General features: G+C 36.2%; 1 protein-coding gene across 15 annotated transcripts in view; it reads left to right on the forward strand.

The window, feature by feature from the left end:
• The window catches only part of Sipa1l1 (signal induced proliferation associated 1 like 1), a 358428-nt gene that overhangs the window by 259229 nt on the left and 73130 nt on the right, over positions 1–26069 (forward strand). For all 15 annotated transcript variants that reach the window (XM_048798907.1, XM_048798909.1, XM_048798908.1 and 12 more), the window contains 3 exons: positions 8696–8870; positions 18365–18468; positions 21702–21859. In XM_048798907.1, coding sequence (XP_048654864.1) covers positions 8696–8870; positions 18365–18468; positions 21702–21859 — 437 coding nt within the window. The remainder of the gene's footprint in view (positions 1–8695; positions 8871–18364; positions 18469–21701; positions 21860–26069) is intronic.

Below are 26069 nucleotides of genomic sequence, written 5' to 3' on the forward strand. Positions count from 1 at the left end.
TAGGAAAGGAAAAAATGAAACCATCCCTATTTAAGATCCCTAAGAATCTGTGTAAAAGTATGTTCAGCTAGCATGTATGATATAATAGCACCTTACAAAAAGCTAATTATTTTTCTTTCATGAATATGTGAAAACTGATAAAATACAGTATCATTTACAATCCCTTTTTTTTTAAAGGAACAATACTTAGGCATATATCTAAATATGTATAGGACTTCTTCGCAAAAAGTTGTGAAAGACTGATGAAATCAAAGATGACATTAATAAACGAATAGACACAGTATATTCATTTTTCTTTTCACATAAATTTTAGAATAATCTTTAATGTAACATGGACACTATTATTCTAAAACTTGTATGAAAAGGCAGAGAAACTAAAACAATTTTAAGAAATAAGAGAAATTGTTCTACCTTGTTTGACGACATAGCTAGAGTAATCACTGTTATTGTTGAAGGATAATAAACACATGGATCTGTGGAAAAGAATAGAAAACCAGAAATAGCCTCACACAGACAAAGCCAGCTGATTTTTGGCAATGGTACCAAAGCAGAGAAGGAAGGATAGGCTTTTCAGACAGCACTGGGACAACTGAACATTCATAAAATAATAATAACCCTTGACTTTAATGTGCCATACCTTATACAGAAATTAATTCAGATGGATCATAGATGGAGTGTGAAACTAAAACATTTCTTTTTTTTTTAATTTTTATTGTTGGTTGTTCAAAACATTACATAGTTCTTGATATATCATATTTCACACTTTGATTCAAGTGGGTTATGAACTCCCATTTTTACCCCGTATACAGATTGCAGAATCACATCAGTTACACATCCATTGATTTACATATTGCCATACTAGTGCCATACTAGTGTCTGTTTCTCTCTGAAGCATTTCAAAGCTGCAGCTTGGGAAGTACACCCAGCTGAAGGCCAAGGGCCTCTATGAGTTGAGACTAAAATGGGACTCCAGGGAAGCCAGAAGGCTACAGATTGTAGAGCAGAGTATCAGGAAAACGAGAGCTGCACAGTCTCCCTCAACCAACTGTAAAACCTCATCATTCACATGGCATTGGGTTGAGTCTCATAATGCTTTTGCCTCAATAGTGGGGCAAAATTTTCATTAAAATAAATCCTGCCCAAGTACAACTGAATAGAATTTAAAAGCAAGAACATAAAAGTATCAGACTATTTATAAATAATTCAACTATCTTCCAGAAAAAAAGCCAAAGAACACTTATAGAAAAGGAATTATGTCTGAAATGCTCCCCCACAAAATAGAATACAACAATATTCAACACCCAAAAGGATGATGTCTAACAATCCATTCATTGATTGACCAAAAATTATAAGCAAGAAAATATGATCCATAGTAAGGGAGAATCAAATCAAAACCCACCACAAAAATGACACAGATTTCTTTTTATATGTTAGGAAGCTGAAAGAAAGATCGAATACATTTAAGTAGAGATCTGGAACACATTTTAAAAAGTTCCAGATCCAAATTATAGATGTGAAAGTACAGAGTCAGAGGAAAAAAAAAATGTCCTGTTAAAGATTAACAACAATTAGACAATGCAAGAGAACAGATTAGTGAACTGGAAGACATAGCAGTAGAAATAATTCCAAATTAAATAAACAAGTTTAAAGAAGAGCAACCCAAAAAAACCACATGAATGTGGTGAGAACCTTACCTGGCATAACAATACATACGAGTCAGTCCCCAGAGGAGGTAGAAAGCACCCAAACACGAGGAAAGAATGGCTCTAGATTTTTCATAGATGTAAATTGTAACTCACATATTCAAGAATAAGAAACAGAAAACTGCACCAAGATGCATTGTGTGTGTGTGTGTGTGTGAGAGAGAGAGAAAGAGAGAGATACTGGGGATTGAACCTAGGTCTTGTGTTGCTAGGCAAACATTGTACTCCAGAGATACATTCCCAGCCATTTTCATTTTATTTTGAGACTAGTTCTTGGTTCTTGCTAAATTGCTGAGGTTGGCCTCAAACTTGTGACTCTCCTGCGTTCGCCTTCTGAGAAGCTAGAATACAGGCATGTACCACAGTACCCAGCTGAGAGTAAATCTTTACTGCAGCCAAAGGGGGAAATTTTGGCAGACTCTGCAAAAAACATATCGGATAACCAATAAACGTGGGTAAAGGCACCTAATTTCCTGTCATTAGAGAATGGCAAAATGAAGTACAATGATAATAGTGTTCAAACTTTTTTTTTTAACCATTTTTTCTTGCCCTCAAACTTTTTTAGTCTCAGAATATTTTTACCCCCTTAAAAGTTGTATCAAGGACACCCAGGAACTTTTGCTTATGTTACTTTTCAGTTTGTATTCATTTACTTCATTAAAATTTATGTAGAAATTTTAAATATTGAGTTAATTCTTTTAAAAATAGCAATAATAAGCAATTATGTTAATATAAATGACATTTTTGTGAAAGAAGTCTTTAAAAAGTCAGTGAAAGACTTTTTTGAACATTTTTCAAATCCCTTTAATGTCTGCTTTAATAGAATGCAGTTGGAGTCACATCTGCTTCTGCTGTCTCTCTGTTGCAATCTGTTGTTTTGGTTGGAGTGGACAAAGAAAGTCTGGCCTCACACAGTGCATGCGCTTTGAAAAGGAAGGAGTAGCCAATGGTGCACACCTATAATCCCAGCTATTTGGAGGAAGCCTAGGCACAGTGGATTATAAATTCAAAGCCAGCCTGGGCAATTTGTCAAGACCTCCTCCTCAAATTTTTACAAATGTAGCTTAGCCATAGAGCATTCCTAGGTTCAATCCCTAGTACCAGGGGGGGAAAAGAATTTTATGACTTCTCAGGTAATTGTGGATATTTTTCTTTGATACAGTATCAAACTCAACAAATGGTAGCTTCTTAAAGATTAATCTGAATTGACCTGAAACCCTAAGTGTACTTAAATTAAAAATTCATTGACTTTTGTATACTTTAGATGAATCTTTTATCCATAAATGATAACTCCATGTGTCAGTCATTTGGAAAATATTGGTTCTCTTATGCAGATTTTCTAAGTGTTGACTTAGTTTATTATAACAAAAATACCCATTGTTAACATTAACATTGGTCTTATTAAAAAAAAAATCTTTGAAGTTGGTATGCTCTCAAACTCATAATGATAGGTATAAGTTTTTCAGAATCAAAAAAAATTTGTTGTAAAGTTTGAATTATGTAATCAGCAAGATATCATTAGTTGTTTTCCTTAAAATAACAAGCTCCCTTTTTTTTATTTTCAAGAAAATACTTCTAGATATACAGTCTAAGTAACCACAGTTTGTCAGTTCGTTGTTCTTTCAAATAAAAAGTGTTTTACTTAGTTTTTATTGTTGCTGTAACAGATTTAGTGTTCTAGGGGTGATTCTGAATCCTTATGTTTGCATCTTCTAGAGACTACACACAGTTCTCTGCCTTCCTCTTCCAGATCTAACAGTGTTATATTCCTCCTACTCTGCCACCATTGTTACAGCTCTTGCTGACAGTCATCCATCATCTTGTGCCTCCCTGTCCTACTTTTGTCCTATTTTTCAGGACATTTTTGCTATCACGCCCACTTGAGTAATCCGGGTTACAGTCCCTATCTGCTGATAAGCAATCTTAATTATATCCATAAACATAGTTCTCCTCTGCCGTACTACAAGTACATATTCACAGAATCCAGAGATTAGGATGTAGATACTTTGAGGAAAGGGGGAATCATTCTGTTTCCCACAGTCTTCTGTGATTAAAGCAACTAGTTCACCTTGCAGATCATTCAACCAAGTGCTTCTCCTTGGGGAATCTGTCATACTTAAACAGGCAACAAATGCTTCATGCATATTCCTCATATCATCAAGTAGAATATTAACATGTATGTTTTTAATGAAAATCATTATTGCTTCATCAAGGACATTCTTACCTGCACTTTCTGGAGGTGATGGTGAGTGCACAGCAGTGAAATAGAATACATGAATGCTGGCATAGTTTGGTGTCACTGGTTTGATTCATTCGAGGTGCCAGCAGTTTGGGTCACCATCATTGCTAACATCAGAGGACCTCTTGATATTACTATAAAGACAGTTTTGACATCCTGGGTCTCCCCCCAAAGAGTCTCAGGGACCCTCAAGAGTTCATGGTCTACGCTTCGAGAAATGTTGCACAATGAAAGACCTGCAGGATGTCATACCTCATAACTTTCTAGATTAATATTAAAGGTTTTGTAAAAAACAGGGTTGTCCTTGTGGTGTGTGTCACATCAATGTCCTTCCTGTGACTGAAACACTGGGGAAGATGGGGTGAAAAATGCAAGACTTCTTGAGAGGTGTCTGAGAGGCTCAATCTGTTTCTACTTGTAAAGATTCAAAGTATTCTTACTGCTAAGAGCTTTGACTTTTGCAGCCATCTTTCTAGGAACCTAGGACTGTGTAAGTCAGATTGTGGTATGGGTGGGCTATCCCTTAACCAGAATGTTTGGGTCCAGTGTGTTTCTAATTTTAGTTTTTTAGGTTTTGGAATATGTACAGATACTTTACTGCTTAAGCATCCCTGATCTGAAAATTCAAAAGCTGAAATGTTTTGAGTGTTACAACAAACCCAAAACATTACAGATGTTGGAGCATTTCAGATTTTTGAATTTTTGGGTTAGGGATGCTCAACCTGTCTCTGTTGGTTTGATTCTGTATTGAAGTGCTTATTTCATGAGAGAGAGCCAGTTTAGTACTGTTACTTCCCATCAGTGTTGGTAGATGTTTACTTAGCGGAGATTCAAAATCTTTATCTCAAAGCCTTTGTCCTGTTTGACTGATGGTCATTCTTTTTTTCACAAACAGAAACATTTGTTTAGTGTCCAATCACTTCTATAAGTGTTCCATATGAGCAGTTTATCTGCAAGCATGGAATTATAACCACTTAATTAAATGACCTAGAAATTATCCAAAGCAAAACTGGATAAACCCAGCCTGTTCCCAGGAAGGTTCTGGTGTCATCATTACTCTGTTGTAAGCATTACATTTAGGTATTGTGTATTCACATACATAAACTCACACGGACACATTTGTGAGTGTTTCTCAAAGAAAAAAGACCATTTTATATAACCTCATATGCAAGCCTCAGTTCTCACTCCATTGTCATTTGCTCCTTTTCTTGGAATGTTTCTTGTTGTATTCATGTAATTCCTCCTTCAGAATTTCTCATATTCTTTCAGGGAACATGCTTACTAACTAAGGATTCAAGAGCCTGAGTTCAGAGACTGCCACCTACATTCGATTTTATTGGAGTAGAAATCAAGGATACAGATTGTCACTTTAGGAGGATAGAGCAGGTGACATTTGGCACAGTTTCAAACTGGAGGAAATTTGACATTCTGGTGAATTTCTTAATCCCCTTAAAGGAACATTCTTTTCAAGCCAGCAAAACCAGTTTATTCTTCTGTCTGTAGGAGCTCACCAGGGTATGAGAAATCAGTGAAAAGAAGGGCACATTGTCCTATTGCCCTTGAAGTCCGCTTGTCCAGTGCTTTGGGGGAAGTTTTCTTACTTATCTTCTTTCCACACTAAACTCGTTTTTTAATAGATAAGTGAATCCTTTTGAATGTTTCACAGTGAAATCTTAGGTCTTTATCTAAAAGTTTAAAAAAGGCATCCACAAATGCAGTGTCACTATAATTTTTCCATTGAACAGAGTGACTTTATATTGTTTGTAAAGGCAGATCTGGGAGGCCCAGCCACACAACATAGTACTCCCCCCCACCCCCAGACCCCATTGCTTTATTTCTTTGATGGTTTTTTTCTGCAGGAAGAAAGTCAGGCACTGCTCAGTCCTAGGACCTGGCTGTGTTAAGGACTCCTTTGTAATAGACATACAGCTGCCGGGGATAGTGGTGCATGCCTGTAATTCCAGCAGCTCTGGAGGCTGAGGCAGGAGGATCATGAGTTCAAAGCCAGACTCAGCAACTAAAATGAGGCTCTAAGCAATGTAGTGATACCGTATCTCCAACCATTAAAAAAGCACTGGGGATGTGGCTCAGTGGTTAAGCACCCTTGGGTTCAATCCCTCGTACCAAAAAAAAAAAAAAAAAAGCCTATCACCCACTCTATTTGGCAATCCCTAAATGGGAACTCAAGTTATTTCAAAGTCAAGAAAGGTCTTAGGTTCAGAGTTGCCCTCCTAACATTAGCCACACTCATTTAACCACTGAGGAAGGGGTTAAATGTCAGTGCAGCAAGTTTAACCTTGATCTTTGTTTTTGCATACCACTCTTAGAAAAAAAAAATGCTTGTGTTCCTGTTAATAATTTAAATGAAGTAGCAATAATACCAATTTGTATGTTCATTTAAAAATATTCAATATCAGTCTATCCAGCTATTTGCAAGTTTCAAACTTGGAATATTACCTTCCACCCACAGGAGTAGGTAGAGTTAAGCAGAATCAGTTCTATGCAATTATAGAACTCCCAAAGAGCCCTCGTGCCTATGGGTCACGTGAAGGCTGTTGAGCTTCTTTGTCAGCAGTGTAGGGGTACTAAGGAGGGGGAGAAAGCAAGCAAAGGTTTATTCCCTAGACAGTTCTATGTTTCAACTGTCATGAACCATTTGGTTGAGAAAGTCAGCAACGATAATTTAGTTCCATATTCTCTCAGTGTACAATGGCAGGGGCTGGGTCTGTTTCAGAATTCAGAAATTTTCAAATTTTAGAAGAATAACAAAAGGCATGCACCAATATATTAATATTCCTGGTAGGATCTGGGACAGTACCCCACAATCAAGCATATGAATATTTATATAATGGGAAATATAAATATTCATACAAACAAGAATAAATTAAAAGTATTGATGTCAGCCCCCATATCAAATTTTGCTGCTAAGTGTGTTTGCTTAAATTTGGCTTTTACCTTTTGGTTTCAGAATTGCAAATAAGAGGCCGTAGACCAATTTGTGTACAGTGTTAGAAATGGGGCAGGACAAGTCCAGTTAAGTCCTAGTGATATTTAATGAAATGATATCCATAAACTGTAGTTTCTAATCTTGTGTCCCTCCTTCCTGGGCTATTTCCTTTCTCTTCCATTCTCTGACCTTTACTTTGCTTATCTATCAGATGCATAAGATCTGCATTGTGGACTGTTGTGAGGATAGGAAGATCATTATGTCTGATACTGTACATGGTGTTTGGCATATAGGAGGTATTCAATGAACACTAGTTTGTGAAAATTTCACCTTGCCAGGCAGAGTGCCAGATAATCCCAGCTATGCAGAAGACTGAGGCAGGATTGCTTGAGTTCAGATGTTTGGGGCTAACCTGAGCAATACAGTAAAGCCCTGTCTCTTAAAAAATGTTTTTTAAATTTCACCTCTTCCATTCTCCCTTTGCATTTATTAGATTAAAAATTTATTAAAGAAGTGGCTTCAGTGCCATTCTGGAAATAAGATTAAGGGCTAAAAATTGTCCTGATGCCACTAGAGAATTAAAAGTCTAAATTTTTTTATTGCAGACTAATTTCTTGTTAAATGTCCAGTTTTCTCCTAAAATTTTGTTTGCAGATTGACTAAACTTTTTTTTTTTTATATGGATATTACTGGCAATTGAAACTAGGACCTCAAGCATGCTAGGCAAGTGAGCTATATCTCAGCCCTTTTTAAAAGTTTCTTTTGATGGACTGGGGATATAGCGTAGTTGGTAGAGTGCTTGCCTTGCATTCACAAAGCCCTGGGTTCAATCCCCAGTACCACCAAAAAAAAAAAAAAAGAAGTTTCTTTTAAGACATGGTCAGGGTCTCACCAAGTTGCTAATGCTGGCCTCCAATTTGTGATTCTCCTGCTTCGGCCTCCCAAGTAGCTGGGATTACAGATATGTGGCACCATGCCCAACATAACTAGACTTTTCATAGATGAATAATTATTTTGATTAGTGTTATATCACATTTAAATCCATCAAGGGCTTCATTTTAATTGTATTTGAATTAGGAATGCTTGCCAACAGTTGATTTGCATTATGAAGCCCCTTTTTAAGTTTTGCTCCAGATACTCAACTTTTAGAAAAATATTTGGAAAGAAGTTTCCCTAAGTACATTGTTGATAATGGTAGTGTTCAGACAGTTATAACCAAGGTTTATAATTTAATATATTGGACAAGTGGTCTTGAGTGACAAATCTTTAATTTTACAAAAACAAATAAAAAACAAGGGTATTAGTGGACTTTTAAGTGCAAAACAATGTATATATATTTTAAATACATATATATAAAATAAATATATATATATATTTTAAAGTGTTTTATTAAGTGGATCTCTGTTTTTAAATTCATAAAGGCTTCACTTTTTAAAAGTGAATAATCATTATAAAAGAATTGCCCTTTGTCGTCAAACCATTTTGTAAAGCCTCATTTTGTATTTTGTAATCTGTGAAAAGAAATACTCTCAAATACCAACATCTGGTCTAATGATTTGTAATCCTGAATGCAGGACATTTGAATTTATTTTTCTGACCTTTTTCTCTTAATTCATGAGGATTATAGGTATTTGTTCCACTTCCACTATAGTTTTGGATCAGAAACAGAAGAATTAAAACAGAAGGATTTCAAGAGAAGAGAGATGTTGGCTATTTGCTGGGCTTATACCCCCAGGACTTTTAGCATTTAAGTGGGACACCTAGTACCTGCCTACATCCCTATGCATTGTGTTGCTGTCTCCACAGCTGAACTATCAGCAGAAAGTGGGCATCATGTACTGCAAAGCAGGACAGAGCACGGAAGAGGAGATGTACAACAATGAGGCAGCGGGCCCAGCCTTTGAGGAATTCCTTCAGCTGTTGGGAGAACGAGTTCGGCTAAAAGGATTTGAGAAGTACCGAGCACAGCTTGACACCAAAAGTAAGAAATACTTTTCACCTCCCACCATGCTTGTTTTCCCCCTACTGTGCTAATGTGCATATGCCAAACTATCCATAAAACAACGTTGCCATCTATTGCAGAAAATTACTTGTGATGGGGGAGAGAAAGTTAGAGGGGTAGAATGTAGCACCAGAGCAATTGAAGAACATAACCAAAATAGTCAGGATTGAGGCTGGGATATAGCTCAGTTGGTAAAGTGCTTGCCTACCATGCACAAAGCCCTGGGTTCATTCTCTAGCATCACGCATGTGCACGCATGCGCGCGCAAACACACACACACACACACACAGAGCCAGGATTGGACTACAAGAAAATAATGTCATCAGAGGTATGGAGGGAATAAAGCAGCAGACACATATCACACAGAATCACTCCAGGATAGCACTGCACAAGTTTTATTACATGTAGCTGAATATTGGGTGATTAAAAACCATAAGAGCTCACAGCCATCTGATTGCAAGCCCTAGAATTTTTTACTTCATTAATTTGTTTTCATAATTTTCATGCTCATCCATGTAGTCTTTGTTTACTCTACTTGCTTATTTTTGTATTCTTTGAATACCTAGATGGGTTTTTGTTGTTTATTATTATTGTCCATGGTCTATCTTAACTCAAAGGAAATAAGTTTTTTAGCTTTGGTATTAGTCTGGCTCATAAAGTGTGTTGATTAAAAGCACAATAATGAAGTGTCTGTTTAATTACAGTGCATGAACCCATAGTGTTGTCCACTCCCATTCCCCTAGTGTCAATAAAATAGTTTAAGTTCTCAAATATCTATTTTGGTAAGGATATGTTGGCTTCTGCTGCATGTCTACATGGAGGCAGTTTAAATTTTATCTCTAAATTCATCCATAGACACCTGTGACCTGTTTTTCTTTGAGAAGGTCTTTGGATTAGCACTTCTGTATTGCAGTCTATAGTAATCTCTCTTATTTTCTGTACAGGAAATTAAATAAGGAGTTGAGTCACGAAAACAGAAAAGCATTCATAAACTCCACTGCAGGAAGAATTTCCTGTTGCCATGGTTTTGCTGTTGCCAACTTGGAAACGACATGCAAGAGAGACTATTAAAACCCACAAATAGCCTAGCCTCTTAAATAATTTTAATGTTCTATACTGTGCTTTCAACTGCATAAAAAGTTAAATCTCTGTAAGCCTTTTTATCCAAAATATTCTGATATTCACCCCATTGTCTTAATTTGTTATGTTATATAAATCATCATCATCATAAAGAACTATTGAAAGGATCTGAGGAAAAAAAATGTATGAGTATCCTGGTTTTGCAAATGAGTAGTCAGATTGGGAGCTGATAAGAATGTGTTGAAAAGAATATATTATTTGTATACTTATACCTTCCCAGCCACCTCTTCATGATGAAGGTAATGTGAGAGATGTATGACTGAAATATAGTTAAGCAGTCTGACTTCTGATAAGGCAATGCAATAAGTAAAATAGGCACTTTGTGCAAATTTTGCCCTAATATCCCAGTAGCTTTGAAGGCTAGAAGAAGATGAATCTTGACTGGCAAACTGCCTCTAACTCTACAGTTTTAGAATTACGTAAATGCACTCTGCCAGGAAGTGTTCCTTTTCACTGAGAAGTACTTCAACCATTCAAAACATATCTCCTGAGGAGGATTCAGTTTCCTTTTCTCCCCTTTCAGAGTGTGTATTAGTGTACTTTTCTTCTTAGCAAAATACCTGAGACTGGATAATTTGTGAGGATATGAGGTTTATTTAGCTCACAGTTCTGGAGCTCACAGTTAGTATTGGGCCCGCTTCTGCCTGGCTCAGTGAGGGCCTCAATGGTGTGGCGAAAGCACATGTGGAAGAGGCCACATGTTAAGAAAGGAAGGCAGAGAGCTGGGAAGGGTCAGTCTTGCTCCTTTTATAACAACCCATTTTTATGGAAACTCACCCTCTAAGACCAGTGCTAATCCCTTCCAAGAATAACGTTCACAGTGAAGAAGTTACCCCTTTCCACTATGTCTTGCCTTTTTAAAGGTTCCACCGTTGCTTTTTTTAATACTAGATATTGAACCCAGGGGCACTTAACTACTGAGTCACATCCCTGTCCCTTTTTGTTTTTTACTTAGGGCCTCACTTAGTTGCTGAGGCTTTCCTCGAACTTGTGATTTTCCTGCCTCAGCCTCTAGAGCCAATAGGATTATAGACATGCACCTCCATACCCAGCTTTACCACCTTTTAATACTACTACATTGGAGACTAAACCTGTAGCACATGAGCCCTGGGGGGCGGGGGGGGGGGGGGGAATCACACTTAAACCTATCCATACCATAGTAGGGTATAGTTTCCAGAAACAAATGAAACTAAGGATGTATTTTTACTTGAAAGCCCGCGATAAGGCAATAATATAAAATTCTCTTTTTTATCCCTGAGCTAATAGGCAAAACCCAGAGAAGTCCAGTAGTCTCATTCTTTAAACCTCTATTAAATAAGAATAGACCACTAAGGGGTTGGGGATGTAGCTCAGTGGTAGAGCACTTGCCTAGCATATGTGAGACCTTGGTTCAGTTCCCAGCACCAAAGATGCACAAAAAGGAATAGGCCACCAAAATTGTCAAGAGCCAGACTCTATACACGCAACGGCCTCTCACTGGCTCTGATACGCTAGCAATAAGCCTGCTCTTGGGCTGGGATTGTAGCTCAGTGGTAGGGCTCTTGCCTTGTAAGCGTGAGGCACTGGGTTCAATCCTCAGCATCACATAAAAATAAATAAATAAATAAATAAAAATATTGTATCCATCTACAACTAAAAAAATGAAAAAAGACTACTCTGTGTTCAGTCATAATCTCATCCCATTTTGTCTAACTTTATTATGTGGTATGTAATCCTCACAAAGAAAAAGTACTTTCTGGAACAAATCCTCCTAAAGAATCATTCTCACTGTAGATCCCACTTGAATCCTTGGATGTGTAGTTCATTACATTAAAATATTATTTGCTATTATTTATTCCTTTTTTTTCTGTTTTACCTCCTTCTGAGTCTCCAGTTACAAATGTATTTTGTCACTCTCTAGTGTATGTACCATAGGGTGATGTGGCTCTGCTTATTTTTTTTCCCTTTGTTTTTTCTGTGCTTCAGTTTAGATAATTCCTACTAATATGTCTTCAAGCTTCTTATGTTCCCTGCCCCCCCCCACACCGTGTCTTAATTCATTGTTAATTTAATCCAATTTCTGTTAAGGTATCATAACCATTAGAGCCAGAAGTTGCATTTGGTAAATTTTTTTCCTACCTTCTATTCTCTCCTCATTAAGATCTTATCCAAAACCTTGAATATTTTATAATAGTTGTTTTAAAGTCTTCATTTGCTAATTTTATCATCTTTGTTATTTTGAGCTACCTTCTTTTAGTGAATTTTCCCCTACTTTGGATTACATTTCACTACTTACTTTGGATTACATTTCACTACTTCATTTGTCTGGTTATTTTCTTTTAATATTTTTAGTTGTAGATGGACATAATGCCTTTTTTTTTATTTATATTTATGTGGTGCTGAGGATTGAACCCAGTGCTAGGCAAGTGCTCTATCATTGAGCTGCAGCCCTGGTTATTTTTGTTAGGTATTGGATATTGTGAATGTTTGAATCATTGAGTGTTTGGATTTTATTGTCTTGAGAGAGTTGACTTTTGTTTCGGCAGGAAATTAATTTATAGAATAGATTGATCTTCATGAGCCTGGTGTTTTAGCTTTGTTGAAGCATGCCTAGAGTAGGCTTTAGTCTCTGGCTAATTTGGCCCTACTACTAAGGCATGGCTTTTCTTGCACCTGGAATACCTGCATATTCTATGAAGTGTCTGCTGTGGCTGGTCAGAGCTTAGGTGTTTTTCAACCGTGTTTGAACTGTGGCAGTTGTTTGGCTTACAGTTTTTCTTTGCTTTTGGAATTCAACTCACTGTCTACAGTTTACTATTCACCCCAGGATTCAAGGGGGACCCCTCTTGAGATTTCTGATCCTCTACTGTGAGGTTTCTTCCTCTTAGGTGCTGTGCCTAGCAGATCTCAGCCACCTCACTCTTCCTGAACTCCAGGCTGTCCTGGCTTCTCCTTGAAAGCCTTGCTCTATACCATTATCTTGAAAGTGCCTCTAGGTAGAAAACTGCCAGCTTCTTCCTAGCGTTCCTAGAGCTCCCTTTCTAACGCTGCCTCTTGCCTAGTTTTTGAAAACACTTGGCTCAGGCATTTCACCTCCTTTTCTCATTACTGACAATGGGAGAGTGAGTCCTGTACCAAGTACCCTGTTATATGTGGCTGGAAGCACAAGTCCCAGATGCTTTATCTACACAGGTGCCATCTCATTTAATCCCTACAAACTACTAGCTACCAGTTACCCCCCTCCTAACCCCACTTAACAGAATTGGCTTCTTTAGATTTACCAACATGCCCACACTTAGATAGCTGGTAAGCATTAGGGAAGTGGAACAGATCCTAGTGGGTATGGTTAATGAAGTGTGCGTAGAGCATAATGTGAGCTCTAAGCCTGGCTATTTGGCTCTGTCTTTCCTCTCTCAGTCCCTTAGACTAATCTCATGAGACAGCTCTACTTGTCATGTGTTGTGATTATATTTGGATTTTCTTCTATGAAGGAGAGAGAGGCTGAGGAAGGAAAGGATTGATGGAGATATCAGACCATTTCTTCTTTTTCATAATTATCTGTACAAGTCCATTTCTTCATCTCAGAAATAAGGACTTGGAGCAGACAAATAACCTACAGATAAATATATCATAGGCTGGACAAGCTTTCTATGAAGAATTTTCAGTAGTGGATTTTTTTTTTTTTTTTTGCTTTTCTTTGTCTTATTATTATTATTTGAATGACGTATAATTCAAATAATCACCATTTACCTCACAGTGTGATAAATACAAAAATAAACTTCTCTCCAAGCAGTTTATTTTTGGAAAGTGGAAGACCACCCTGATTTTAAGCTGTGCCTATTGATCATTATTTAGGGATTCATTTCCTGACCGAGTCTTGCCTGGCAGGTCAGCACCCATGAGCCTTACAAATCTTTTATAAAGCATTCCTTCTCAGCCTTGCCCTCTTTAACATGTTGCAATTTCATGAATGCTTGTTGCCTCCTCTATTTTTCAATGATGTTGTCAACAGTTGAAATTCAGGGGCTTGGAAGAGACTTAGATTTTTCATAAATAAAATGAATTCTTCTTTATTGGGAATATTTGAACTCAGATAGGGAAGAGTATAAAACTAGCATACTTAAATGCTTTGCACAAGCAAAGGGCTAGTCAATATTCTAGAAACTGTTGAATAAAGGAGTCTTTTTAAGGAAACTGCACTTTTTAATTTAACTGAACAAAATTGTACACTCTCACTAGCACATTTATCAAGCATCTTTTATGGGCTACCACTTTCATATACTTTATTTCACTTAATCCTCTTGACAGTGAGAATACTGAAGAATATAGAAGTGAAGTGACTTATATGTAGTCATTTGACAAGTGATACTATTGCCATCCCTGATCAGATCTTCTTACTTCCAAGCTGGGGATCATGTAATTGCAGTTATCCTACAACGTGAGCAGTGGTTAGAAAATAGTAGTGGCTGACTGTTAAGTACCAGCTGCACACTATCTCTGTCCATGTCTCTCAATAGGCTAGTGATTTTGAGAAGCCTTGAGCTCCAAGAACATTTCTTAAACTAACACAGTATCAATTTGCCTTTTATAGTAAAGGGTAATAGCAATAGTTGTTGGAACTGTTCTCATGCTTATCTTCCTTGAAGTAAATTAACCTGTCTCCTGACCAAGGCTAAAAATTCATTTTTAAAAATTAGGAAATACATCAGATGCCAGACAAATGGAATTCTTCACTTCCCCCAACTACTTCATACGTGAGTAAATCAGTAGTACCCTAGGATCCAAAACTTGTCTCATCTCAGATATATGCCAATGTTCCACAAGTGCATACCTTGTGTTTGCTGTGCTTCTGAGCATCCCTGATCCTTCAAGGAAGGTTGCACACATGTGAGATCTCACTCTAGCATGAGGATCTTAAATGAATGGTCCCAGCAGTAAGCTGTTAGAATATATATTCTTTCAAACTGTGGATTAGAATCAGATTTACAATCTATCTGTGATTTAATTTACATTGATGTTACTTTTCTTCTTCTTTTTTTTTTTTTAGTGTTGGGGATCAAATCCAGGGCTTCAAGCATGCTAGGCATGCATTCTACCACTGAACTACATCCCCAGCCTCCTTAGATATTTAAAACTGAGGACTTTTCCTAAAATCGATTTGTATAGATTTATTTTCTTTCATTGAGCTTTTCTTGTTTAATGACCATGAAAAAGTTATACGAAAGTTTTAATTACTTTTTCCTCATTTCAGTTGACACACATCTACCATATCATCCATGCATTCAACTACCTAAAAGCAAAAGAGTCAAAAGAAGTTAGGTACAGCTATGACACTGTCTGTACCTTGAAACTGCTTCTGCAGGCTTATTTACCTATTTATATCATCTTCAAGTAGAAATGCTTGATGTAGGACATTATCACTTATCTATACCTTTTAAAGCAATTGAGAATATTATCATTCCTCAATTATTCAGTGTCTTCTTCTCATTATCTAGTTTGATTCTTAGAGAAGTTTTACTTGTTATGACTTAACCTTCAAGTTCCAATTTATGAGTGAGTACATGCCCCTGCCTGGAAATGTGAGTTGGAGATGGGTCTTGTGATTGTTGAGATGACCTATATGGTGCCTGAGATTCCTCAATATGTATTTTTTTTGACAAATAAAAAGGCATTTTATCTATTTTTCTAATTTTCATCCTGTTAAGACTTTCATAGTTTCAGGATTTCATGGTTACTAAAAATACAATAATGAGCCCGGTGTGGTAGTTCACCTGCAATCCCAAAAAATTTGGTGGCTTAAACAGACTAGCCTGAAAATCTTATTAGCAAAACCCTGTCTCAAAATAAAAATTTTAAAAAAGGGATGGGAATGTAGCTCAGTTGTAAGTTCCCTGGGTTCAAACCCCAGTTCCAAGGGGGAATAGAACCAAGAACAAGAACATTAGATATTTTATTTTATTTTAGAAAATACAGTGACCATTCTTTTTCTATTCTCCCTGGTAAAGCTTAGCAATTCTATTATGTACATAGTAATTTCCAGATTTTAGAATTTACTACTTCTCAGAAATTTTTGTTGTTTTGACCCTAGTTTCATCTCTGAAACTTTTGAAACTATTTCCAAAATGTTGGAAATTCTCAGCAAATTCTGGGATTTCCAAAGATCCCAGCAAATGGTGGTCAAGTAGCATATGTTGTATGAGGTGAGATGTGAAGAGGAAAGAAATGTCTAGAAACAGCAAAGTAAATTATCTCTTGGGTTGTCTTCCATATCAGTTTTTCTCTCTGACAATAATCCTTTTTATATTAGCTACATAAAGCAAAATGTTACAAATTAATACAAGTGACAATCTTTTCTTCTTGCTCATTAATTTTGCTTAAAATTTACTTGAAACACTGGTAAGTATACATCATATGTGACACATTCACCTTAAAATTTTAAAATGCAGTAATCAGTTCTGTATATATTTATAGCAGGGATCTTTAACAGTGGATGAGTTCTTCTTACTCAAGTCCAATCTTAAACAGTAGAGTACTTTATTGTAGTAAAATGCTGCAGTTTTTTTGTGGTGGTGATACTGAGATTTGTGAGATTCTTTTCTTGGGTAGTCATACATGGGTACATATTTCTGCAAACTTTTTTTATTTTTGGTACCAGGGATTTAACTCAAGGGCACTCAGCCTCTGAGCCACATCCCCAGCCCTGTTTTGTATTTTATTTAGAGACAGGGTCTCACCAACTTGCTTAGAGCCTCACTAAGTTGCTGAGACTAGCTTTGAACTCATGATCCTCCTGCCTCAGCCACCCAGGCCGCTGGGATTATAGGCATGCACCATTGCATCCAGTTTATTTCTGCAGTTTTTAAAAAATAATCTTAGCTTTGTTCTATTTTTAACTTATTTTTAAACCCTAGTATTTTATACCAGCTTCAAAATTAATACCTTCTAATAAGCTCAAGCTTAAAATTAGATATCTAGAACACCTTTCTAAAGCTGTCTGTAAGCCACAATTGTAGTCTGTGCTTGGGGCAGTATCTAAGGGCCATGGAGCTACTTCTGTGGAGCTACTGCCTTAGAATTACCTAGAGTGTTTATTAAAAACAGATTCCTCTGTTGAGGTCCCATACCCAATGTGCAGCACTCTTGCGGTTGGGGCCTGGGATTCTGCCTTTGAGAACTATTGCCTTTGTCTTATAGCATCTTTCTCTAAAATGCAGCAAAATGTTCTGGTCTTCAAAAATATAGTTGATGGAGGGTTGTGCCCAGACTGAAAGTACTTCTGTTCCTTTTGTGGTTTATAAACCATGTCTTTCAAGTCTAAACTGATATTCCCTTTGATTTGGGTAGTTAGTAACTCTCTTCTCTGGTTTCCAAGAATTTGTGGTCATATTGATTCTGAAACTATTTTTGTTTAGGCAGTAGAAGTTCCCCACCGCCCAACCCATTAAAAAAGGTGAAAACACAACACATACCTTTAAGTCTTTAAAAAAATTGTTGTGCATTCCTAAAATACCTTTGTGCTTCAGAGTTTCGGATTTGTTATCACTGTGTGTTAAGAACAGTTGTCTTGCTTGAATTGGAAGTATTAGAAAAAGTTTCTTTTCTCTCTCTCTCTCTTTTTTATGTATATTTTTAGTTGTAGATTGACATAATGCCTTTATTTTATTCATTCATTTTTATGTGGTGCTGAGGATCGAACCCAGTGCCTCACATGAGCTAGGCAAGTGTTCTACCACTGAGCCACAACCCTAGCCTCTAGAAGTAGTTTCTTAACTTGATATTTATGTGCAGAAATCAGGAGTCAGGGAACTTGGATAATCATTTTGTCATTACTTTCACAGAGCTTAGGTCAAAATTAGAAATTCCTTCAATTGTGAATATAGACAACAAACCATAGTACTAACTGCTCTGCCTATGATTCTGTTGTCCATAAATAGGAGATGTTTTCATATCACATTATCTATTGGTGCAGCTATCTTAGAATATTGCTTGGACTTATCATTCCTTCAGAATTATAATAGAAGTAGATAAATTATTAGATCTTATAAATTTTATGTATATTGTATTTTTAAATTTTCTGTATAATTGATTTATTTTGAAATTGTACATTTTTTTAATTCATTAACAAATATTATTCTGAGAAGAAATCCAATTTCATAGATCTCCTAGACTGCCAAAAAAGATTGGTTATTTTTAAAAAAGGAAAGTACTGAAACCTACAGTGGGTCTTGTTTAGACCTTTTCTTTCCAAATAATTTTCTTTCCTTCTTCCTTTTTTCCCCTGAGATATTTATCTTAAATGAATTAGTTTTCCTATTCTGATAGTCATTTCATCATTTTGTATTTTTTTACTGTAGCTGACTCCACTGGAACCCATTCTCTGTACACAACATACAAAGACTATGAGATTATGTTCCATGTGTCTACCATGCTGCCCTATACACCCAACAACAAGCAACAGGTAAGAGATCTTCATGCTATCAGTGCTTCCCCCGCTTATTTCATTTCCCCAAGAAGCCTAAGTGGCAAGTTCGTAAAATTTGAAACCAGAATTTAGTGTTGCACCTGTCACCGCAGCAGGAAGCTTTGTGATTTGTGCTCTGTGGAAACAGGAATAGCAAATGAGCGGAAAACAAATGAAGAGACACAGATTCCAGGTTAACAGCCAGCTGGATGGCTTTGCGAATTAATCATTTGCTTTTCACCCACAGGGATTGAGGTTTTCATGAAATCTGAAGAGAACAAGTTGAAATCGTGATTAGATGACTCTGCAGGGTTGCAAAGAACATGCAGGAAGTGGGTGAAATTTCTCAAGAGGCCAGTGCAGAAAGCAGCAAAGTACTGATTCTTCATTAAGATTTCAAGGGAGATTTAGTCTAACTTGGAGAAAAGTCACAGTGTCAGTAGAATCTCAGAATAATGTTCTGTCATAGCATGTTCATCAGGAGATGTCAAGGACCTTAAGTAACAACTGCATGTGTATGTGTCACACAATGTAGTCTGTCTTAAAAAGATCTAAAAGCACAGTGTGTCATTACTAAAATTTGAGATAGTAAAGTGTAGCAACTAAGAAGTATGATCATTACAGAGTAAAATGGAAACTGGCAGTATCGTTTTTGAGAATATGTGGTAGGTTTTTTTTTTTTAATTCAAAATAAATAATACCAACTAGAGAACTAAAAAGACTCTCCTTTCAAAGCTATTAAAAACATGAACAGTCCAGTTTTACTTGTGACCTTAAAGTGGATGTAGATTTTTGTTATTGTCAATTGTTGTACTAACAGAACTCAGGCCAGCTGCAGAATGAATCACATCCTCTTTCACAGAATTTTACCAAACACTGATCTAATCTAGCACTTCATCGATTTAGGTTTGAGTAAATCACAAATCTAAGTAGTGAAAGTTTCCTTTCAAGATTATCATATTAATAAAAAATAGGACAAAAAGTAGTGAATCAGTTATAAATCTAAAATGAACCTGTTTTAAGATAAACTCACTAATCTGGACTTTGTTGACACTTTGTCTTATGCAGACTCCAAGTTCTAGATTTCTCTAAAATATACCATGCTAACTAGACTTCTTATTGTGACCAGTCAGTAGACAAAAAAAAAAAAAAAAAAAATAAGAACTTTAACAAATTATCTTTAATGGGGAGATAAAAGGCTTATTCTGCCTGAATACTCAGAATAGAAAGATCAGATTTGTGAGGGTAAAAAATTTAATAAGATTCAGTTATTTCTAAGTAAATGAGTTTAAGTTGATATTTAAGTGGAAAACTATTTTAATTTGGGGGTCTAATCAAAGCAAAAGTGTGTGATCATAGACAAGAATAAGAAAATAATTAGTACTGTTAAATATTAAGAAATTTTTGCCATCTGAGTGACACATACCTGTAATCCCAATGACTTGAGAGGCTGAGGCAGGAGGCTTAAAATTTCAAGGCCAGCCTTAACTACTTGGTGACTTGGTAGGACCCTGTCTCAAAATAAAAAAGTTAAAAGGGCTGGGAATGTGGCTCAATGGTAGAGGAAGCCTGGGTTCAATCTCCAGTATAAAAAGAGAAAACAAATTCTCATTCTTTAGCTGAGGAATTAATTTTCTTCTGTATAGATGACTTTATGCATGGAAAAACATGGAAATAATGTATCTCTTATAATCTTTTTTTTTTGCGCTCTTTTAAAAATGAATACAGGCTTTTATTATGCGTAAGAGAGATAAATGGATTTGTTTCTGTTTTGTCCTTCATGAAGTCATTAATTTCAGATATCAAGACACATGTCAAGGAAAGAATGACATTACATGAAAAAAGATGATGTCCCCTATTGTCATCTATGCATGAATGGACATAGACAAGTAGTATTTATTTTTGGCTTGTTAAAGCTCTTGAATATGTTAATAATCTTTAATTATTGTAATATTCTGAGCAGCAATCAATTCAGTCCATAACATCTGATTATATATCATGTTTAGAAATGAAGTAAAATGCCTCAATTGAAGATAATATGGGATATTTACAAATTCCTAAGGTTAAAAGTGCATTTCCTAAACATTCTAACCCCCAATTCTCAATCCTAATCTAAAAGGCATCTTTTCTCCTAGTTGACAGCCAGTATAGATCATTGATTTTACTGTTACGTAATTTGCGTACCTTGATGTCACTAGAGAATTTTTTAAGTTTTATAAGTGCAACCTTATGTCTAATGGATAGTGCATAAAATGTCACATTGAGCTATTTTTCTCTTTTAAGAGCTTCCATAAAATAAATATATGAGCTGGGTGTGGTGTTGCATACCTGTAATCTCAGAGGCTCAGGAGGCTGAGGCAGGAGGATCATGAGTTCAACGCCAGCCTCAACACTTAGCAAGGTCCTAAGCAACTTAGCAAGACCCTGTCTCTAAATAAAATATATTAGAAAGGGCTAGGGATGTGGCTCAGTGACTAAGCACCCCTGGGTTTAAACTCTGGTACCTAGATAAATAAATAAATAAGAAACACATATTTCGTTCATTTTTTCTTTACACTATTGAATTAAAGTGTTATAATCCCCTTGTGAAAAGGCAGTGGCCTACAATGATTTGGGGTGCCTGAATTTGAAACCACCTATATAAAACACCATTTAACATGAAACAGAAGGTGGTCTTAAGCAGCTTTCACTGTAATTAAAGTAGCTGTTTAAACCTGAAATTTAATCTACTTTTAAATCGTTACTCCATTGTGGAATATTATTACTTTCGACACTCTCAGTTTGTGACATAAAAAGTCTAACAGCAACACCTTAGCCATGTTTTCTCTAAATGCAGCCAATTAAACCAGAACATAAATTGCCTTGTAATTGCTTCAGCCGTTCTCATCTCTGAAATCTTCCCTGTGGCAAGTTTCTTTATTATACAAAAATGGAACAAAACTGTTGTTATAGAAACTGAGGGTTTGGAGATGTTTGGGTCTGAGCATAATATGCCAGATATTGGTTAGATTTATTTGAATGGCCTTATATTTTATGCAAATTTCAGAATATTCATTTCCATATTCCTTGGAGGGAATAAGACAAGCTAAAATATTGACAGTAACTGCATAGATTACCTACCCTAGTCTGTACTGATTAGTAATGAGTGTTTTAAATACGGTTATATAAAGAAAATCGGGAGGGGAAATAAGGGCGCTGTCATTTATGTTGATTGCTTATTTTTTTCATAGCTCCTACGAAAGCGGCATATTGGAAATGATATTGTAACAATTGTTTTCCAAGAGCCTGGAGCACAGCCATTCAGCCCGAAAAATATCAGATCCCATTTTCAGCATGTCTTTGTCATTGTCAGGGCTCACAGCCCCTGCACCGACAACGTCTGTTACAGGTATGTACCCCTACTTCGCTAGTGGCTAGGTGGACACTGACTGAGTGTCATGCAGAGGCCCCATCCAGCTTTGCTTTCTGAAGTGGCAGTGGAGAGTCCGTGACTATTTATTTTGGTCCTTAAATTGTGTATGCAGTTGAACAGATTCACACAATGACATAACCTGATGGCATTGGCATCCCCCAGACTCGTTAGTTAGACACCTGCTGTTTCCATTTGCACCTCCTCCTTAGGCAGTAGCCTTCATCCATACCATCTGGTTACTAACCAACTAATTACTCATAGTGTTAATTATATATAATACACACACACACACACACACACACACGGCAAAAGCAGAGATAAATTCTCATAATAAATGGGGGAGAGAAATTCACTTTTAAACAATTATTGTCATTAAAAAAGCCTAATCTTGTTTCTGACTTCTTGATTCACTGTAGTTTCTAAATATAACTTTAGAGGCATTTCTATACTTTCTTAAACATCTGTTGAAAATACTTCAATGTCAATAGTTGACCAATCTCATGAGTATCTGAATTCAGAGGGCTTAGGTACTAAAGGAGATAGGACCTGTGATGCTGTCTTGATTTGAATGGAACCCCAAGAAGTGTAAGGATATTCTAGTATTTGTAAGACATGTCTAATACTCATCAAGCCTTTCAAAGTATGAAAGTTTAGCATATCTTTACATCCATAAACTTCAGGTGTTAGGCTTTGTTAATCTTTTATATTCATTTTTGAAGTAATGTGGCTACCTGCACAGAAAGTGGCCAATACAGACTAATAATGAGTTTGTGAGGTCCACTACTATCTAATTCTAGGGTAATGCAGGTTAATTCTAGGAGTGAAGCACTTTAGGGGTCAGAGTTAGTAGAGGTTACTCTAGACTGCTGCTGACTGCTGCTGTCCTTGCTTGCATCACAGGATGCATTCAATGAGGTCTTCCTGTAAGCTCAGTACCACTCTCGCTACCTTACATGTGTTACCTCATTTAATCTTGGTGTGTGTATATGTGTGTACATGTTCTTTATTTTTGTATTATATGTAATTAGAATTAAAATTACACTTGTGATTATTATCTCATGCATTCTTTGTGTTTTAACAGTTATTTTTATTGGCACATTGTACTTATGCATAATAGTGAGGTTTATTATGTAATTTGTACATGCACACAATATAATTTGTTCAGACTTATTCTCCAGTACTTTTCCTTTTCCCTCACTTAATCTTTAAAACCTATGAAGGCAGGTACCATTTTTGTCCCCATTTCAGACAATGAAATTGAAGTACACAATGGCTATATAACTTGCCTGAGTCCAGCTGACTCTCACTGGGAAGAATTAGATGTAGGTGGGGGGTTGGGTACTGGGGATTGAACCAGGGTCTTGTGTATGCTAGCTAAACACTCTACCACTGAACTACCTACCCAGCCCTATTTTACTTTATTTTTCCATTCCATTCCTCCCCTTACCCTCTCCCTCTTTCACAAGCCATGAAAGGTGGGTTTTTGTAGTCCTTGTTCCTGACATGCAGCTATGTTCCAAAATTTCTCAGATACTTGAGCCTATGTAAATACCCAAACCAGGGAGGTCTTCAGTTTCCTAAGTTCCAGGATGGAAACCCTGATAGTGTAGATCTACATCTGAAGCCCCTTCACCTAAGATATACTCTTTGAAATCTGCTTGGGTAGTTGTAGAATGAATAAATAAGCACAGAACATTTGGCTATAATTGATATGGATAACTTTTTATTTAGAAAATACCTGAGCATTCCTGAGCATTTGAAGCATGCTATCTACTGGATTCATGTAAAAGGATTTCACACTACTTTGTAGATAGAAAGCTAAGTCCTTTTTGAATGGGCACCTGGAAGTTTGGGGAATGGAAAACTAGACAGTTTCTTCTAAAGAAAATTTATTCTTTTTCAGGCTTTTGTCTAAATCAGTACTGTTCAGTAGAAATATACAAGCCAGGGCTGTGGATGTAGCTCAGCTCTATGGTGCTTGCCTAGCATGCATGAGGCCCTGGGTTCAATCCCCATTACCACAAGAAGGGAAAGAAAAAAAATAAAATACAAATCACATGTTAATTTTATATTTTTCTAATAGCCAGATTTTTTAAAAAGTAATAAGAAATAGGTGAAATTAATTTTGATACTGTTTTTTCACCCCATATAATATTTTATTTACCAAATATATTTAAGTTTTAACATTTCAACTTGGACTAGTGTGATTCTTAAAATTAAAAAAAAATACTGTAACATTTACATTTTTTGGACTAAGTCTTTGCAATCTGGAGTGTATTTTAGACTTAACAGCACATCTGAGGATGTTAAATTTTCAGTGGACATAATCTGTATTAAGATTTCATAAAACTTCCAATTGAAAAGGTAGATTTTTACACCCAGGTTGTTCCAGACACACTTTTAAAAAAATATTTCAATTGAATTAAATGCCAGTTTTAAAATTTATATTAATTAAAATTTAATATTATTTAATATTCCTTGCTCACACCAATCAGATTTCAAGTACTCGGAAGCTGTATGTTGTCAATGGTCACCATAATGGACAGCACAAGTCTAAGCACACTGCTTAATGGGGCAGGAGTTATGGCCTTTTTCATTGCTTTGCTGTTTTGTTGTTATCTCTGAAATCATGATTTTTGCTTTCTCTTACATTTAACCTGTTGCCTAAAGAGCAAATCTTTTTAACCTATCATATGATGCTATGGGAGTCTGCCAAGAGAAGCACACTGAATACCCCTACTCATGCCACACAGATGTGTCTGAAATTTCCTAGTTGCCAAGCTTGACTGCAGCCCAACACATTTTTTGCTTTTCTCCATTAGTAAATAATTGATATTACCAATATGTAATATCACCAAAAGAAATCACAAGAAATTATAAAGTAATGACTTTTTCCTACTGTAAACTTTAGGTATCAAAATTTTCTTTGACCTTCTCAAATGAAGTAGGTTATGGTGAGGTATTTGGAGGCCCATGCAGCCTTTACTGTGGGAGGAGGCAATGAGGAGGAGCTCATTTTCTCAGGAAAATAGATATATTACAAAGCAGAATAGAAAATAGAAAAAAAAGAAAATCTGTGGCAATTTTAGAATAAAACTGAGTCCTCAAAGAATTTTCACAGCTGTAAATTTGTTACCTACTGCAGCTATCCTCAGACTAGCAGGAATATGAATTTATATGCCTCTTTCATTAGAAGTACTTTGGTGTAAAGTTTAGAGCTACATTGATTTATTCTAATTTTAATTATAATTTAACTTTATTCCTGTGTGATGTAACTAGAGAAATTCAAATGCTTTTAATCATTTAAAATCTCTTCATTCCAATTTTCTCAAATATTTCTCATTTATGCTTATATGTTTATTTGCTGAAACCTACTTGATGTCTGTGGTCTGGAACTTGGAAACTTTTTCTCAGGGAAATATCTTATTATAAACATGTAGAGAAATTCAGGGTCAGTATAGACTGAAGTTATAAAGGATATAAAGAAAATGGATTCAGTGTATGTTTTAAACACAGAAGGAATTCAATGAGAACAAAATGAATTATTTTATGTGGTCAGGGTTAGGTGCAGTAGGAGCATAGGGACAGAATGGAGGGTGAAAAGCCTTGCTAAGCAGACCCCTGGCACAAGAAAAAAGAGGATGAGGCAGTAGAGGCCCTTGGAATTCAGGGCATCCAGGAAACCTTTGTAGAATTTTAGAAAAATGTACTCAGTGTTTCTATGCAAGGTAATAGGTAATTTTTACACAGAAAGATACCTTTGGAAGTTGTTTTTATCTTTCATTTTTCACTATTTCTTTTGTCAAATACTTTTTTGTGTATGTGACAGGCACTATTCTAAACCCTGGGATTTAACTGGAGGACAAAAAAATTCCTACAGTCAATCCAGAGAGAAGGTCCTGGAATAGTATGTCATTAAGCCTTCCTGGGGACTGGAAAGTTTAGGAAAAACTGACTAATTCTAGAAGCCAAATAACTTTGAATGGCCATGACAAAGCCAAGGACTGCGATATCAGTCACAAGGTCTGCATACAAAGCTTACCCTATAACTGATCAAAGGGCCCTCCAGGCCCTGTTCTGTTTGTATCATTGCAATAAGCTTAATTGCTTGGTCTCAGTTGATAGTGCAGATTAGAAGCTGCAAATCAAAAAGATGAAGGAGCAGCAAAGGGCAAGAACATGCTAA

This window comes from Marmota marmota, unplaced genomic scaffold, assembly GCF_001458135.2.
Source record: "Marmota marmota marmota unplaced genomic scaffold, marMar, whole genome shotgun sequence".
Taxonomy (NCBI): Eukaryota; Metazoa; Chordata; class Mammalia; order Rodentia; family Sciuridae; genus Marmota; species Marmota marmota.